This window comes from Pseudopipra pipra, chromosome 12, assembly GCF_036250125.1.
Source record: "Pseudopipra pipra isolate bDixPip1 chromosome 12, bDixPip1.hap1, whole genome shotgun sequence".
NCBI classification, from domain to species: Eukaryota; Metazoa; Chordata; class Aves; order Passeriformes; family Pipridae; genus Pseudopipra; species Pseudopipra pipra.
Window position 1 is genome coordinate 5,455,932 of NC_087560.1, and position 19,032 is coordinate 5,474,963.

General features: G+C 45.4%; 1 protein-coding gene across 5 annotated transcripts in view; it reads left to right on the plus strand.

Moving 5' to 3' along the window:
• MYO9A (myosin IXA) overlaps positions 1-19,032 on the plus strand; it is a 165,621-nt gene that overhangs the window by 60,414 nt on the left and 86,175 nt on the right. For 4 of the 5 annotated variants that reach the window (XM_064668604.1, XM_064668606.1, XM_064668609.1 and 1 more), the window contains exons 4-8: positions 3,558-3,620; positions 5,219-5,318; positions 7,927-7,983; positions 11,267-11,364; positions 13,340-13,466. In XM_064668604.1, coding sequence (XP_064524674.1) covers positions 3,558-3,620; positions 5,219-5,318; positions 7,927-7,983; positions 11,267-11,364; positions 13,340-13,466 — 445 coding nt within the window. The remainder of the gene's footprint in view (positions 1-3,557; positions 3,621-5,218; positions 5,319-7,926; positions 7,984-11,266; positions 11,365-13,339; positions 13,467-19,032) is intronic. The other variant, XM_064668607.1, reaches the window with a different exon arrangement.

Sequence of the window (19,032 nt, forward strand, 5' to 3'; positions counted from 1 at the left end):
GAGCACAGACAGGCAGCAGAGGTGGAGCGACCGGCCTGGCTCAAGCTCAGGAGGAGAAAGCCAAGGAGAGGGTTTCATCTCTGGCTGTGTGATGGTGGCACAGGGGTGATGGACCAAACTCTTCTTGTCGCTGCCTAAATCCCCACATGCTTCTGGCTCGAACCTGATGTCTCTTCTTAACCCAGTCCTTGACCAGTGAGGGCCTCTTTTATTCTCCCAGGCCATTGCAAGGAGACACTTGTCTCCAGTGTCGTTCTCCTCGGGTTGTTTCAACAGCTGACAGGTGAGAGAAGCCCTGGGGAGAAGGATTTGGGGTGGTGCTGGATGGGAAGCTCCACATACCCTGGAAGCCCAGAACCTCCCCATGCCCTGGGCTGGTCCCACAGTGTGGGCAGGAGGGGAGGGAGGATTCTGCTCCTCTGCCCCACTCAGGTGAGACCCCACCTGCAGAGCTGCCTCCAGCTCTGGGGTCCAACAGCACAAGGACATGGAGCTGCTGGAGCGAGTCCAGAGTTGGCCACGGAGCTGCTCCAAGGGCTGGAGCCCCTCTGGTGTGGAGCCAGGCTGGGAGAGCTGGGGGTGTTCACCTGGAGAAGAGAAGCTCCAGGGAGACCTTGGAGCCCCTTCCAGTGTTTAAAGGGGCTCCAGGAGAACTGGGGAGGGACTTGGGACAGGCCAAGGGGGAATGGCTTCCCACTGTTGGAGGGCAGGGTTAAATGGGATAGTGGGAAGGAATTGTTGTTTGTGAGGGTGGTGAGGCCCTGGCCCAGGTTGTCCAGAGAAGCTGTGGCTGCCCCCCCCATAGCAGGGGGTGGAACCCCCTAAACCTGACTTTGGCTTTAACCCATAACACAGGTCATCACCAAGGAACTGGAGCTGGCTCTAAACGAGCAGGGCTTTGTTAACTCTGCTTTTTGTCCAGGTTAATTAATGCAGCTGGAGAAATGCAGAGTAGAAGCAACATTCCAGGGGCTGTGTAATTCCTGCAGCTGGCTCAGAGGTCTCTTGCTGGGACTTTGTTGGTATTTGAGAGAATTGCTGTTCAGTTTTTTTGTTATTTTCCAGCAGAACAGCAGCACACTGAGAGCTGCCATTAATTTTGCAGCGAGCTCGGGTTCTCCGTGTCCCTTCCTGCTGCTTTTGCATCCTACGTCAAATCTGATGTTCTTTTTTCCCCCCCCCCCTTCTTTAATTCTGCTGCACAGTTCTTTTAAAACCTCATTTTTTAATACCTCCTGGAGCACAGGGGAACAGGAATCCAACAAATGCCTTAACTCTGTGTTATCCTGGCACGATGTGGCAGCGCTGTGGTTGTGGCCTCTATTTATATTTGGCAGAAAGGTGCCTGTAATGTTATATTGATACATTCTAGTTCATAAAATAAGGGAATTTTTCTTTCCTTTTAAAAAAAATGGGCTGTCTTGGCCTTTGGTTGCATGGGGTGATGTGACTGTGCTCTGCTCTAAGCTTGCAGTGCCCTCCCAGTAAAAATAAAACATGTTTAAATAAAAATGTCAGCTCTTCCTGGCATACAAGGCCATGTTTTTTTTCCATAGAAAGAAGATATTTTTAAAAACTTAGCCCAGATTTTAAGCACAACCCAAATCAATTATCACCCTGTGTTCTGCACATCATTTGCTTTGCTGATGAGACTAATTTGCACCCCCAGATCAGAATTTTCCTCCCTTCAGAGGTCAGAAATAGCAGGGAACCGGTGCTTTCACCCACCCTGGGCTGGGGTGTTTGGCATGGTGGGATTTGAGTATGAAATATATATATATAAATATATATATAAAAACATATATACAAACATCCTCAGGTTTCAGTCTTGTCACCCAGGAGGTTCTCTGTATTTTACACAAAATCATCCCCTTAGAACTCTTTTTTTTTTTTCTCTCTTAGAGGTCGATCTGATGTAGTTAAGAATGGTAAATAAAAAGAAAACATTTGGAGACTTTAACTTTTTAAGACACAATTTGATTTTTCCTTTTTACCATCCTGTCCCAAGAGGGGATGGATGTTGTTCTTGGGACATGGATTCATTACAACCTTTGCACTAAGCAAGGAGCATTTGGCCAAAACAGCAGTAGAGGGGCATCTACAAAAAAAATAGATTGAAAAATCCATTATATAGGAAATCTAAAATAAAATTTAAAAATTTACAAGTTTCCCTCTATTTAAAAACTGGTTTGGACCAGATGACCTCTAGAAGACCTTTCCCACCTAAATTGTTGCATGAGAGTGATTTTTGGGGGGGTTATCATGACTGACAGGGGAAGGGATGAATGCTGAGGGGATGGATGTGGGGCAGGCTGTTGTCCAGCAGTGTCTGAGCTGTTATGCAGTGGGATCCCACCAGTGGGATCTGGGATGCTCCAATATGTTTCTCATTCCTCTGTTCCCGGACCCTGCAGTGAACCCATGGTGTGGCTTGGGAAGGAAAAATTGGGGATGTAAGAAACCCCCCTACCTGTTGGTGAGGAATATCCACAAACTGTTCTCAGCTTCCCCACAGGAATAAACCTTTCAGCCAGAGGAATAACACAGCTCTGCTGTCTATCTGTCTTTACTCCTCCTGTCCAGCAAGGCCATCCCATGGGGATTTGGATCTGCCGCTTCCGGTGGCCTTTCCCAAAAGTTACCATAAGAATTTTCACAGAACCTCTGCAGCACATCCAAATGATTTCTATTTTATTTTTTAGTGGAAGGAAGGGCCAATTATTTTGATGTGAGTAATAAATAGGTCTGGCTGCCCCATTTATCTTGGGGCAGCGAGTGTAGAGGCAGCTCCTTGTCCAACCATCCCAAGACTCCTTGGGTTTCCCGGTTCCTACGTGGCCCTTACTGTCGGTGCCACGTCACTGGGCATCTGTAGCTGGAAAAACACAGCTCCATCATCAAAGTGCCACTTAGAGCTTGGGGTTCTAAATCCCTGTCATTACTGGTTAGGGTTGTTTGGAAGAAAAAAAACCTGGGGAGGCTTGGCTTAACTCGCCAGGCTTGAACGGAGGGTTTAATATGTAAATCGAACGTGTTTGTTGGGGAGGCTCTCAGGAGAAAATGTAAACTGCAGTAAGGAGCTTTCCCAATTGTTTATTTTGTTTGACTGCAGCCATGAGTTTAGAACTTGAATTTTTGTTGGGAAGTGGCTCTCCTGGACGAGGGAATGGCAACGCAGCTCAGTCGCCTCTTGCAGAGTTTTGCAGGCAGATATTCCTCGTGTGCACGACTCCTGGGCTGTGAGCAGCTGGGCTGGGATGGAACAGGGATCTGAGCTCTTTCCTTGCCGTCAACATTTCTCCCTGCCCGGAGGCTGATGCATCTGAGCTCGTGTTTTTCAGATCCAAGTTAGTGTTGGCTTCGTATCAAACCAAAAAAACCTCAAAAGCCAAACATAATATTGGGCTTGTTCTGCCGAGGAAGAAATTTATATAACTAAGTGAAGCAAGGCTGGAAGTTCTTTGTGTGGGTACCGAGGCTCAACAGCCCTGGTGAAGCTGCCTTCGTTTAAGTCGAGTGTTGGGTCGAGGGATAACGGTTTTGTTTGTTCCTTGCAGAGCTTATGTGGAAAAATACCTCCTGGAGAAGTCCCGCCTGGTCTACCAGGAGCACAACGAGCGGTAGGTGCCTCTGTTTTGCCTACAGGGATGGGTTTGACTCCTGTCTGTGGCACAGATACTTTAAACCCCTGCTTGAGCAGGATTTCCACGCTCCTGACCCTGTGCTGCACAGAGAAATGATGCATCTTCTGTCTCTGTGTTTATGTTTTGTTGTTTAGGGAGAAATGTGCCACCAGGACAAAGTAAACTCCATTATTTTATCAGCAGCCTTTGATTTATCAGGGAATGGGTTGGGTGGGAAGGGACCATAAAGACCATCTTGTTCCTGCTGTGGGCAGAGAACCTTCCACCAGAATGTTGTCAGATTTTGTTTCTATTTTCACTGTCTTTCTGATTCGTGTCAGATGGGCTGTTACATCCCGTGTGTTTTCTTGGGCAATTTGTGAGCTGTTTAATATCTAATTTGGGGGTGGGGGAAGATGCTGTTTTAGTTCTGTTTCACAGAGCCTTCAGAGGGGCCTCTAGAAAAAGCCAAAATTATATAGAATTGATGTGAATTGTTCTTTCCTAATTGCAACATATTATTTGTTGGATATCCCTCTCCTCTCTCAGTAATTAATACTCCAATTTTAAATAATTTTTCTCCTTCTTGTTGCCTTTCAACTCTTGGCACTTCTGTCTGTGTTTCCCCCTGGAGACAGATGTGTGAGAAGTTTTCTGGAATGCTCCAGGGCTGATCTGGGAGTTAAAGAGCATCTTCAGCCCTGACAAATGTCCTCTTGGGTGTTGCAAGATGATTAAACTCGGATCCTCTTGGAAAACATCCAACATGAAAGCAAAGTTTTAATTTTAGAAAGAAATAGTGTTAATCTGTGGTGGGGTTGTCTGGAAGCAGAACAGCTGAGTGTCCCTGGGGTGGGTTTAGCATCAGGAATATTCAAGTATTTGGAGTGTTTGAGCAGCTGTAATAATTGAAGATTTTTCAGTTGTGTCTTATTGAAATGCAACTGCAGAGTTGTTACCTTTTTAATGGTAATAAGGTCTTTAAAAACAGTAATTCCTGCACTGCAAGGAAATCTGTTGGGATTCTATAAAGGAGGATGGAGCCAGGTGGGGGGCGGGCTCTGCTCCCAGGGAACAAGGGACAGGACAAGAAGAAAAGGCCTCAGGCTGTGCCAGGGGAGGTTCAGGTTGGACATCAGGAGGAATTTCTTCCTGGAAAGGGTAGTCAGGCATTGGAAGGGGCTGCCCAGGGAGGTGGTGGAGTCCTCACCCCTGGAGGTGTCCAAGGAATGACTGGACGTGGCACAGGGTGGACTCGGTGACCTTGGAGGTCTTTTCCAACCTCAGTGATCCTGGGATTCTGTCAAATACAACAACACATGGTTCTGAAGGAAAACATGATAATCCCAGCTAGGAATTCTTTAAGCAGATTCTAGTGCAGTGGATGCCCTTGGATGGAAAAGAGGCATCTCCTTCTCCATGACTTCCTGGAATCCTTTCCATCCCCACACGGTGGGTACAGACCATCTCCAGAGGGGGTCAGCTCTGAGGCTGGAAGCTGCAAACTCAGGTTCTGAGCTTTCCATGCCCTCCCTGCTTGGTGCTGCTGTTTATTTTCAGGTCTAACATGGTTTTTTTTTTTCCTTTGCCCCCAGGAACTACCATGTATTTTATTACCTCCTGGCAGGAGCAAGCGAGGAGGAGAGATCAGCATTTCACCTGAAGCAGCCAGAGGAATATCATTACCTCAACCAGGTGGGAATTCTATACAGGAATACGATACAGGGCCTTGCCTTTTCTGCTGCTGACATTTAATGCTAATAAAGAAAAGAGGTGGAGTAGTAAAAATGGGGTTTCCTAATGCTTTACAGGAAGTCTCCCATCACTGGAAATAATTCCTCCTTGGCAATGTGAACACCTGGTAGTGTGGGGAAAATAATCAGTGTTTTCCCTCCCTGGGATATGTTAAATATATTGAGGTTTTAATTGCTGGAGGGAAGAACAGTAATAATTTCTCTGTTATCTGTGTGAATGTTGTTTCCTCATTAACATCTGTCTGCTGAGCAGGAGAAAAGGGGGAAATGTGGGACACTTGGATATAACACCTTGCATGAGGTAGTTCTAATCCTGTAGCTTCCTGGCTGGCTTTGAGTTTAACAATTAAAAGAAATCAAACCACAGCAACCATTGAAAATCGGGGAATTAAGAATGAATGAGGTGTTACCAACAGCCAAGTAAACTCAGCTTATATGATAATAACTTTATAATAAACTGATTGACTTCAGGTATTTAAGCAGTTGTCCACTGGTGCTTGTGGATGGGGACTTCAGAGAGAAAAAAGGAGGAGGAATATGTGGGGGAGGAGTTAAGTCATCCACTGATTTTAACTGATTACAATTTTCTTGGCACTGAAACATGAGGAGCAATGAGGAGTGATTTGACCCATAAGCTGGAGAGGAACTTGGACCCACAGCTCAGCCCAAATGGCCTTTAGTCTTTCTAGAGGTATAATTTCACTCTGGAATAGTCTCAATTACCGGGGGCTTCTTAAAGATCTTTTTAAAGATCGATGCCAAAATCCACTGTCCCATCAACAACTCCCACCCTGGAGCGGCAGGATTGGGAATTCTGCCCAAAGAGGGAGCACACCAAGAGCTGGAGGCTCTTTGCTGCATCTTGGAGCCTCAGGCACGTTGGAGAACGTGGTGTGGTCTCCAGCACCATCTGTGCTGCGATTTTGCAGCAGGAACGTGCCAAGATGGAATGTTTTGGCACATTCCCAGGCTTTGTTGGGCCATCCAGTCGTTTGGTGTTAGTGGAAAACATTGCTTTTAATTACAGCCCCCCCCCTTTTTTTTTTTTAATAGCAATTTAAGGGTGTTAATATTGAAAGTAAAATCAGAAATCTAATGGCATGTGGTATGTGGCAGCAGGGAAATGTTATAAATGACAGAGAAATGTTTCTTTTAATCTAAATGAAGGTTTGGTGGGACAAGTAGGCTGGGGAAGGATGCTGAGGTACCTCCAGTGGAGGAGGGCAGTGGAGTCTGGACTTCCCTGGTCACAGTGACAGTCTGAGTTTTTAGTTTTTCAGGGTTTTTTTTTTTAATAATTAGAGTGAGAAGACCATTTACCGCTGAGGACTGTGGGAAAATGGTGCCTTCAGATGTGGGCAGGGCATGGTTTCACATCCAGACCATCTGACAGTGCAGGAGCAACTTTCCCCTGCCCTACAGGCAAAGGGGAAAAGGAAAATAAGGAGAGCAAAGGCAAAAGAGGTAGTGGAGAAATGGAAAAAGAAATTTGGGAATCATATTGGGGGGGAAATTAGAAAATGAGCCTTGAGCATTTCCAGTCACTTCTTAAATGTGTCCTGGAGGAGTCCCTGCCTTTTGAGAGGGAAAATAACCAGGAAATGAAATGTTTGACTGAAAAATAAATATTAATATTGAGAAGCCATAACATTGAACCCCTCAAGTCCAGGGGTGACTCAGGCCTTGAGTCAGGACTCTTTGTCTGCTCCCGGTTCCTCCGGGTGTGCTCTGACACAACGTGCACTTTGCATTGCAGATCACAAGTAACCCAGTCAGGGATTGCACCAGACTCTGCTGCTCCTCAGGCTGCTGGGCTGTAAGTGCAGGGAGCAGGTTGGAAATAAAGATTTAAATAGTTTTTTAGACACAAGTTGACTTTAACCATCGCCTGAGTTTGGGTGAGTTCTCCACCTCCCACCCCAGTGGCAGGTGTACCCACCTCTGCGTACTCTGCAACTCACTGAGTAATTTCTGTGCTGGTTATTCACCTTTATCAGTTTCTAAATTAATGATTTGCGGGTTTAGATCCTTGTTTTCAGCTCCTCAGGAGCTCTGGGGCCAAGTTTCTCTCCCTCCTGGGACTGGTCACTGGTGTGCCTTGACTTCTCTCAGCTCCACCTCTGTCTGATTGGAAAAAGACACAAATTCCTAAAAAGCTTTGGAATGTTCCTGGAAGAATCTCACTTTTGCAGCACTTACATGTGCCTGGAGCAGAGGCTGAGAGTAGAAACCAACCAAATCTGCTTTTCAGTGGGATTTTTCCATCAGTGGAAAGCGCTTCAGGTAAAGCAAAGGTTTCTTCAACTCTGGAGAAAAAGAAAAGGTTTTCAAACCCATTGACCTTCTTGTGTGAGAGGGCAACACTGTGAGAAGGAATCAGCACCAGGAATGCAAAAGGATTATAAATCTTATTTGAAAAAAGTCCGAGGAAGCAACAGTGAAACGATTCTTGTCCTCGGAGAGCCGCCGTCGCTGCCCTGCTCAGGGAGCAGGTAGTGGGGGTTATTTGGGGTCTGGGCACTACTTAACCCGCTCTGCCTTGCTTTCAGATGACAAAGAAACCCCTCAGCCAGAGCTGGGATGATTATTGCTATGACTCTGAGCCGGTCAGTACCAGAACCCGCGTGTTGCTGCTCTCCCTGGGGGAGCAAAGCCAAACTGAGCTTAACCCATTAACTCCCCTCTGCCCCTGCAGTGCTGTTGCTTGTGATGGTCCAGTTGGTTTTCTCCATTGCCCTTTTTGGGTTCCTTCCATCTGGAAAGCTGCTTCAGCAGTTGGGGATGGTCAGCTCTTCACAGTCAGCTTAGTTTTATGGACTAAGGGGGTTTTATTCCTTCTTGATAATAAGATGGGATGATTTATGGGAACTGTGATGTGGCAGCAACGTGCAAATTGAAATTCCTTTCTGACAAAACAGCAGATCAGCCTCTTGCAGCCCCAGGAGAAGCATCAGTTCGTGCTGGTTGTAGTGGTGTATCCGCTCTCCAGCTTCCAGGGGAAAAAAACCAAACCAAAACCACCCCCCAACCATCTGTGAGAAAATCAAATCCTGATATTGTTCAGAGTGCAAAACAATTTGTTCTCCTGAGATACTTCTGCTGACACAATCATCCTTTCCACATGGATCACCCCAAAAAGGGCAATGGGGAAGCTTCTCCCCCTTCAGCTGGTGATGTGCTTTGGAGTCTGTGTGGCCTGTGGTGCTCCCTGGGCTCTGTCCTGCATGTGGGAGCATGTTTGGGATCAGCTGCCTGTGGTTCCTGCTCATTTTGCCGTGTGCTTGATGGTTGCCAAGCTCTTGCTGATGCATCTGGAAGAGTAAGGGCTGATCTGTGAAAGAGCTGGGCTTCACCTGGGCTAAATAAGTGTCTTAATAGCCAAGATTTCCTTGCAAAATCCTTAGTGGAGGGGGAGGGAAAGGGGATCTAACCCTCCCAATATTAAAAATATGGGATATTGGATTGGCATCCTTAATCCATCAGCATCCTTGGGGGTCCTGCAGGAGCAGGGAGTGCTGAGTAGATGCTGTTCTATATGCACTTTATAAGTTGCAAAGCCCATGGTTGCTTTAGGAATGGGTTGGGACAATTTCTTGGAGGAATTACGATTGAAACAACCCCAAACCCACATGTTGTTACAATTTGACTGTTTAGCTGTTCAGGGTCATTTTATTTGGGATCATTTGCTCTGATATTCCTGGGAAATAACATCTTTGCTTCAGCTGATGAGTCACTCTCAAGCCTACCCCAGACCTCTCCCCACCTCCATGGATTCAACCCGCTGCGGGCGGATGGTTTATAAAGCAACTCTATTTTATCCTCTTTAAACTTCCCATGGAAATCCATGGATTGTTTCCATGTGACAGTGGGAAGCAGGGGGACCCCCTTTTACTGGGAACCTATTTACTCTGACAGGATATTTGGTCCGTGGGGATGGACTTGTCTGCTCGAATCTCAAGGAACCTCCTCTTGTCTGTGATTATCATCCCCTTCCCATCCATCAGGAAGCGGTGCTGGGCCGGAACGCTGTGGAGAGCATCCGCTTTTAGGGAGAGAATTTGCTAAAAGCCTTTCCATGCGGATTAATGAGTCGGGCAGTTGTTATGTAAATCATTAATTAAATTGCCTTCGGCGGAGATTGTGCCACTTCTGAGCCGTCCCTGGGATTTGCTGTGGGCTTGTGACTTCATTTTGGAGGAGCGGTGCCAGCGAATGGAAACGGCTCCTGGAATGTGCAGTGCCACCAGAAGGACCCCTCGGTGTCTTTAGAAAACGCTTTCAAAAGGCCTGATTTGCAGAATTTGTGGGTTTGTTGTTGTCCTGCCCACTCCAGGTGCCACCAGAACGGGGGTGGAAACACCCCCAAGTTGTCCTCAGCATCAGTGCAGGTGCTGGGGAAGCCAAGGTTGGAGTTCAGGAGGGACAACTCCCTATCCCCAAGTTTTGTGGTGTCAGTAACCACGTTGGTGATGCTCCACAGTGTGGGTGTCTCTGTATTCCTTCGAGCACACACAGCTCTTAAAAATGGCAATTTTCAACCTTCTCCTAAAGAAAGGTGAAAAAGTCCCTTTTCTGAGGAGTATTTCCTAACTCAGGCATGTTCTTTTCTCCTTAAATTTCAGCCCCTGTGCGTGGCTTTAAGTGTTTTTCCTGTTCAACAGCTCCAAATTCCCTTTGTCCGTGGAGCATTAACTTGTCCCTGGGGACAATTGATTCCAAATTGTCGATTTTCTTGTCCAGTTGCTCTTCTCTGGCTTTTAGTTGAGGGGACGGCGCAGTTGTGGGGGAATCTCCTCTTTTGTAATAAATATTTTAAAAATGTAAATAACACAATATGTAATAATATTATTATTTAAATACAAACCCAATATAAATAAAGATTTTAAATAAAGATTTCCTCCTTAAATGGTAGCTCTGGCTGTAATGATGCTGATACAGTTGTGAGGCTTTATATGCTGCAAGACACAGAGCTGCTACCATAAAATAACCTCATTCTCTATATTCCATATTTATGGTTTATTTTCTGGGCTGTAAATGAGTCCAAGTGTCTTCCCAAGTGTTCACATAACCTGTTTATTCCAGAATTTCCAAATCGTTTGTGCAGATTTTTGCTTGGGTGATATATGTGATTTACAGGAAAAGGGTCAAAATAAAATGTGCAGATTCAGGTGTTTAATTAATTGAAAGCTAAAATTTTTATTTTTATTATTTTAGTAGATTTTTAATAGAATTTTTTAGAATTTCTGGAATTTTTATAGAATTTATTTATCCCTGGATTAACTTGCAGAAAGTCTCTATATAAGCATTAGTAAAATATTCTGGGCATTATCTGAAACAACTAAACTGTTCAGACACATGAGAAGCCTCCAAGAAGTATAAAATATCTTGGATTTCAGATTCTCCCAATGCCTGCATTTTTAGATAACTTCCCTGGAATTAGAATAAAGTTAGTGAAAAACATATTTAAAGCTTTCCCACGCAGGGTTTAATTCACTGATAAGTGACATGAAATTATGTGGATTTTTTTCTAAACTGAATTTTTCCTCTTTAGTTATAGGAATTTTTAATGGAGCAGGACTTCTTGTGGAAGAAACTGCCTGTAAATGGGAAACAAATTTCACCTAGTTGTAAATTCACAGCCCTTTTGTGTGTGAGTTGTCCCAAACTGCCGAGCGACTCGTCTTGTGTTAGAGGTTAAAGCTGGGAAATAAGGATGTATCTCCAGGAAAAATTAGCCCCAAATGTAATTCTTCCAGTCCCAGCTTGGAAATGTTGCTGCTCAAAGGCTTGGAGATCACACAGGGATGTTTCTGGAGTGCTGACTTGGCCACCTGGACGTGCCCTGAGTGAATTTCTTCTGGTGCTCACTCCCTGTGTTGGAATTTCCAGGATTGCTTCTCCGTGGAAGGGGAGGACTTGAAGCACGACTTTGAGCGGTTACAGCTGGCCATGGAGATGGTGGGATTCCTGCCGAAGACACGCAGACAGTGAGTTCATTTTCCATGATATTAGTTGAGGTCACCCCCCTCCATAATGGCCTGGCTTGAGTGAACGTGACCCTTGGGAAGGAGCTGTGAGTCACCGGAACGATGTTCTCCAGAGAAGCTGTGGCTGCCCCATCCCTGCAAGTGTCCAAGGGCAGGCTGGATGGGGCTTGGAGCAACCTGGGCTAGTGGAAGGTGTCCCTGCCCATGGCAGGGGGTGGAATGAGTTGAGTTTAAGGTCCCTCCCAACCCAAACCGTTCCGTGATCCCGTGATCGTTACCGTAGTTAACGATTCTCCTCATGCAAATGGAGCGTTGGCAGAACTTGACATCTTCAAGTATTTTTCAACTGTTCATGAATAGTCATGGCTTCCTCTGCATGTCATGAATCCAGATCCTGGTTTAATCAGAAATCCTGATTATCACTCCTCAAACTTAACCCTTTGCATGCAGTTGCAGCTCTGTACACTCATTTTCCCCCCTAAATTCACTGGAAGTGCTGGTTGGAAAACTGGACTTTTTACTTAGATTACAGTACAGCACCTTCCACCAACTGCAAGGATTTCTATGAGAGTCATCTTCAGCCAAACCCACAAGATAATTCCTCTCTTGTTGATTGTTGGCTTGAAAATCTTGAGTAGGTTGGGATGAATTTGACATAAAAAAATTGCCACAAAGACATTTTCACCCAACTGACAATTTTCAGCAGCTCATCCTGTATCCCCCACTTGTAACAAATCAATTCTGAAATTAAAACTGCTTTTTCTCTATCTGTCCCACACACATGGATAAACCCAGGAATACAAACTTCCAGTGAGAGCAGCTTCTTTTATCAGGTTTCAGCCACAAGGTTTGTTGAGGGTGCAGCGAGGGGGTTTAATTGCCAGAGTAAAGCAATCACTCTGTGTGAGGACTGAGCAGAGTTGGATGGCACAGTAAATTCACACTTTTGCTTTACTGTGCAATGATTTTTCCTTGTGTTTCTCCTGGTGAATTTTGCTTGTCAAAAATAAAGCCGGTTCTTCACTATACCAGCAAATTTATTTTGCTCAGGGTTGTACAACTGTAACACTAGTAAGGAACCACCATCAGCTGAGCTTAGAAAGGACAGTTTAAATATTACTATACTTTTATAAGTAGCTTTTTTTATACCAAAGCACAGGGTTTCACCTCTGTGGAAACAGAGAAATTTTGATAATTGCACCCCTGTAATTTGCAAGAAGGAATCAGTACCTCTGGTCTGGAGAGAAGGAAGGACTGGCTTGGAGAGGTGTTGTCCAAGCTGGTGGCGTGGCTGGGAATCACATTTGGGTTAGTCATTTTTAAATCCCCAGAGAGGGTAGGAATAGGGACAGACAGGGTTTATAGCTGAAGTCAGCCATGACTCAGAAGTTGGACTCCATGATCCTTTCATGTCCCTTTGAACTCAGGATATTCCTATTTTTCTGGAGGTGGATATAACTTAAAAATGACCAAATTGCCCCCCAAACTGGAAAATTGGTTGGATAAATTTACTTTTCTCTGTCTCAGTTGCTTATATATTATAAAAGCCTGTTATTTTTGCCTGTTTTGTGTAGGCTTCCTACATCGGCCTAGATGGGAGAAGGACAAATGTGTGCCAGGGGACTAAGGAGGGTCTCCTGCCTGGCCAAGCCCACTCTCCCCCTTCATTTAGGCAATTGCATGATATATATTTCATCTGGATATTAAGATCACTCGAGGATCTCTGTTTTTCTTACGGTGTGGGGGTCATTTTGTAACCACAGCTTTGACGTGTTCAGTGATTTTCAAGGAAGCCTCAGCAGTGCAAGTTTGGTACTTGACTGAGTGAAAACCTTTTTGACATGAGTTGAGTTGGACACTTCGGATTGAAAAGTAGAGGAAGGAGCCAAATAGGAAGATGGCCCTTGGAGATTTTTTAATTTGCTTTATGAAAAAAACCAGCTGAGTGCAAATGAATTCTCTGTGTTTCCTGTAGGATTTTCTCGCTCCTGTCGGCGATCCTGCACCTGGGGAACATCCGCTACAAAAAGAAGACCTACAGGGATGACTCCATTGATATTTGTAACCCTGAAATCCTGCCTGTTGTGTCGGAGCTGCTGGAGGTAAGGCTTGGCTTTTCCTCCTGGTGTGTTCCCACCTGATGAGCCACTTCTGGTTTATACCAGAATTTATTTCCTGTTTCCCTGCAAAGTTCTCCTGTGTTACCTCTTGTTTGTGTTTGCCAGTGGAAAGTTAGAAAGAGATTTTGATGGGGTTTTTACTGCAGGTTTTTTTGCCCCTACTCTTCAGCTTTGGGTTTCATTGACTGAAAATCCTGTTTGTGTGGTTAAATAGGAAAGATTGCAAAGCAGGTCTGGGTTTCAACACAGCAGTTCCATCAGTGGCCAACCATCCAAGTGCCCTGATGCTCCTCAGGTCTGCTTCAAACCTGTCTGAGAAGCTGGAGCTGTTGTAAGACCATGTAAGACTCAACTCTCAGGCACATGGTGTGACTCCTGGGGATGGTCCTTTGCAGGGGTAAGAGTTGGACTCAATGATCCTTGTGTGTCCCTTCCAACTCAGCATATTCTGGAATTCTGGGATTCAGCCCCTCCTGACGTGGGCAGAGGTGGCCAAAAACTCTTCTTGCTCTCACTTCTCTTGAAGTGCTTTAAACCACTTGTAGCTGAAATGTTACTCTTGTAGTTGGTTATAACAACAGTTCTCTTTATCCTTTTGTACTCCCTGGATGGTCTGGAAGGTTAATTTTTACTGATTTTTATGAGAAGCATCTGAAGGTGACTCCTCATTTTGTGGACACCTGATGCTCTGCCCATTCCTTCCATGAAATAATTGTGTTGTCTCCTGACCTAAAGAACTTGGGAATTGGTCGTCAGGGATTTTCATAGCACTTCATTAATGCCTTGAATTTAGGGAGGGGAAGCTTCTGTAAAGTCTGGGGATGAGCAGCTGGATGCTCTTTGTGTCTTGGCCTTAGAGATGCCAGAAATAAACAGAAGGAAAATATAAGTTGGGAGGAGAATGTTGTTGATTTTACCCTGTAAAAGTGGCCAAGTGAGTTAAGTAATTGTTTTTTAAAAAAGCTTTAGATAAGAGGGTGACTTAGAGATCTGAAAGAGTTCCATTCCAGGCTTTGGGTCTTTGCCCTGACTTTGCAAACAAACTCTTCTGCAACATCTCCACCCTGTGAGGTACCTGCGTGTTCTTTACTCGTGAACATGTGAAATGATGCATCAGGTGAGCCACATAAATCCAAGGGTGGCTTGATGCCATGGTCTGGAACCAGGTAGTGTCAACAACATGGAAAAATAAATTAATGAATTAATATTTTTCATCATTTTGAAAAAAAAAAAACAAACACTACTAGATTCTGGTGTAGCTGAGCAAAGTGATGGATTTCTGTTCATCTTGATGATCCCTTTGCAAATTAAATGGCCACACAGAACATAAAATGCTTGTTAATTAATCAGGGCAGTGCAGATCTCGGGGGTGATCTGGTGAAATACATGGCTGGATTTGGGGAAGTAGTGTTGCTTGTCCTTAAATTTGCATTATATGGTTATTTATCCCTGGTACTGGAGGCTCTGGCTGCCTCCAAGTGTAAACTTTTCAACAGACCCACTGAAATCAAGGAAATAATCCCATTTTCTGAATTGATTTCTTTTCTGAAATGGCAAGTTTTTTTCAGATCTGAAAAACTGTCGTTGCTTATTCAGATTTGACCAAAAGGGAGAACCAAAGAGTTCAAAGAGATGAAACACCATTACAAAGATCATCCATCCCACTTTACTCAGGAGTTGGCTGCTTACAACTCTCCACATTCAGTGTAGTGAATTCTTCTCAGCCAGACACCAAAAATACTGGTTGAAACATTTGACACTTTGTATTTTGTCTCATTTGGGCAATTACTTTTATTACTTTTTTTTTTTTTTGTGGTCACTGCGCAGAGAACACTTTTGCTTTTCCCATTGTTACTAGAACTTATGAATTGGCTTGAAAAAGTTGTTAATCCCCTCCCTAGGTCTTGGCATTGCTTGCTAGGACTGGAAAATCATCACAGAATGGAAATAATATGAGCTGACAAAGAGTTGGACTTCCTTTCCTGCAACCACCGGGTGCCTGGTGGGACGGTCTGGAGCAAAGCAAAGGGATGGGAGAAACCCCCTCTTCTGTGATCCGATACTTCCCTGTTTTGGGAAAAGTTTTGGGTTGGTTTTTATGCTCAAAAGGCTCGTGGGATTTGTTCAGTCAAGGATTTGACACGGAAAAGAGAAGGAAAAAGTCCACCTGGACTTGGTGGGAGGGCTCAGAGGAGCAGGAGCTGGGTTGGCCAAGCACGGCTCCGATGGAGTGTTGGCCTTCACGTGCCGGAAGGGAACCAACAGCCCGGCTGAAATGAGACATTTAGGCAAAACTAAGGTGTTTTCCCTCTCCAAAGGGAAGTTTGGCCCAAATTCTGTCAGCTGGGTTTGCGTTGGAACCTCCAAGGACGACTGGGGGAGTTTCCCTGCTGCACCAGCTAATGCACCACCACTGCACAGCCATCTTCCCTTTGGGTAATAGGATTTGTGTCCTTATAAAATGAAACAATACAGAGATTTTCTGAAGGAATCTGGGAGGAGATGATGACCTGCGCTGGATTTGCATTTTCTTAGATACCAACACCCCATCCAACATGTTTTTGCTTTATTAAACCATCCAGCCCAGCATTTGTTGAAGCAGCAAACTGCAATATAGGATTTTGGCCAGACTCTGCAGATCATTGTTTCATTTACAGTAAACCCCTGATTCCATTTTTTTTGTCAGGAATAGACATAGCCTGTGGATTATGTGATGCTTTTGGCAGGTTTTTCACGGCCTTTGTTTAAACTCTGCTGAAATACCGTGCCGGGGAGTGATGTCAAGGCTGCCTGATGGATCCAGCAGACGTGGGGTCCTGTGCAAGCGCTGCAAATATCTCTGCAGAAATCCTGGAGGGTTGGGGAAAACCAGGCAAAACTTTTGTGCTTCTGGGGGAAAATCTTGGAAAGGCTCCTTTGTGGGTTTATCAGCAAAAACAATCTCTTAGAAATTATCTGGTCGAGCTTAAGAGAGGCTTTTTTTTTGCCATTAGAAGAGCAAGAACATTTTAATTCTTGTATGTTTACTAATAGAGGAAATTATTTCCATTGGAGAAGGAGGTAAGTTCTGTCTGTGCTCAATGGAGCAGTTTTATGTTCAGTTTCTAGGTTTAGTAGCCATCCCTGGTGCAAAGAAAGGTAAATATAAGTTATCAGGTGCCCTCAATTAACTTTGCCAGATCTCCCTGTGCATCGAGACCATTTGTGTTTGGCCTCCACGGGAGATTTATGTGCTCAAGTTCTTCTTCTACTAAAAATCGTCTTCAGCTTCCCAGAGGGATCCCACAAGCGTCCTGCTCCTCATGTGATAAACATCTTGGAAAGTAATTGGGGAGGTGAGGGGATTATGAGGCAGACAGTACTTGAATCCAGCTTTTTCTTCTGGATCCGTTTTCTGGACAGAGTTTTGTGGAATCACGGAATGATTTGGGTTGGAAGGGACCTCCAAAGTTCATCTGGTCCAAACCCCTGCAATGAGCAGGGACATCTTCATCTTCATCAGATGTTTTGAGCCAGAACTTGACTCAGAAAACTTCATAGAATTGTGGAATATCCTCTGTTGGAAGGGACCCACAGGGACCATCGAATCCATCTCCTGGTCCTGCACAGACACCCCAACAATCCCACCCAGTGCCTGAGAGTGTTGTCCAAACCCTCCTTGAGCTCTGGCAGCCTTGGTGCTGTGCCCACTGCCCTGGGGAACCTGTTCAGTGCCCGACCACCCTCTGGGGGAAGAACCTTTTCCTCATATCCAGCCTAAACCTCCCCAGACGCAGCTCCAGCCGTTCCCTCAGGTCCTTTCTAACTCTCTGGTTATTTGAAAGAAAGTCTGAGGAAAAGATCCAGCTCTTTTCCAAGAAGAGCTGATAGAAATCTGAATGTATTTGCTGTTACTCCACCCCAGGCAGCTTCAGCTTTTGAACAAACCCTGAGCCCTGTAATCCCTCTCTCAAATATGGGAGGAGAGACAAAACCTGATGTTTTCTTGCTGTCCAGTTGGAAATGGTTCATTTTCCTTCAGCTGCTCTAAGATAACAGCCCAGCAGTGCTGGAGAAGCAATCCCTGCCTGCTTTGGCTCCAGCCCAGCCCTTGCCTGGCGGCTCCCGCCGTGCTCCGCCGGCGTTCACAGCCGGTCATCCTTCCCTGGGTTGTGGAGCTCTGCCCATCCAGCCCTTGGCACTGGTTCCACTCGCATGTGGCACTGAAGTCTTAATTACAGGGACAAAATGGAGATTTAAGACATAAACTCCTCCAGGTCATGTTTGAGAGGGAGAGCAGGACATGCCCTTCAGCACTAGAAAGCAAAGATCCACAGGATGAGACCTAGGAGTGGAACTTGCAAGGCAAAAAGTGAAGGAATAAGGGATGTTCTCCGCTTTGCTCCTCTGCTCTGATGGGATTTATCCCTATTTCCGTGGGTCACACCTACTGGAGGAGGAAGTGTTGGGTGTAGGTGATGGGGAAGCTGGATCAGGTGTCCTTAGTCGTTGGGTTTATCTTTGGAAAACTCCAGTGGCTCCTCCTTGGCGTCAGGAGCCGAGTACCTTCACACTGTGACCCTCAGTGACAATCAGGCTGGTTTGGCTGTGCCCTGGTGCTCTGAGGCAATGAAGGAATGGAGATCAAGCTCCACTGGGTGGTAATCCCAGGCAGAGACACAGGGAGAGGCAGGGATTACATTCCCATCCTTGCCAAGTGTGTTTCTCTATGAGAGGGTGGTTCAGTGCGATCCCTCCGGGCCAGGAGATGAAGGATCCACATCCACGGGTCTCATCCGTCCTGAAAGCTGAGAAGGAAACCAGGCTGGACGTGAGCTGGGGATGGTGAGATATGGTGTGGGTAGTTGTTTAAAATCCCTGTGTTTGCTGACAAATCTGGAACTTGGAAGCATTTATGTTGTTTAGGGATATTTCATTGGGCTGTTTTGATTAGGAACCATCTGACAGCCCTCTGTCTTGGTGCCTGGGATAATTAAGAGGAGCCTGCTGTGGATTTGCACGGCCCTAAAGTGGGATAAGGGATGGTGTGAGACTCACTTGCTCCAAGCTACGCAGTTGAGGGAGAGCAGCCGATGGTCCTGTGGTCACAACCTGCTGGAAAAGTGTCCACGCTTCGCCCCCAGAGACGAAAACTAAAAAATCACAGATTTTGGTGGATGCAGAGGAACCGAAAACAAATGTGAAATCTTGCTGTGGATTTCTGGATGAACCAGGGGATTGTGTTTTTCCCCACTTGATTTTAAAGGGTCAAATCAGACTGTGGGAGCTGGGGGCTCCAGAGTTGTCCTGGACACTCATGAGATGAACCTCGAGGCGTTGATTTCCAATGACATAAAAACCTTGCTGGGTGACATCATGTACAGGTGGCTTGATGTCTTCTGCTTTCCACAGCCACAAGTTCTTGTTAGTTGGTGCTTCAGGAAAAGTCAGTTCTGTAGGAATGCCCTGGAGTTTCTCAGGGAGAGTCCCAGGATGGTATTTTTGGTAGAAATAGATTTTTGTACAGAACAGCATCACTGTTGTGATGGTTTGTGGGATTCCTGGAGTT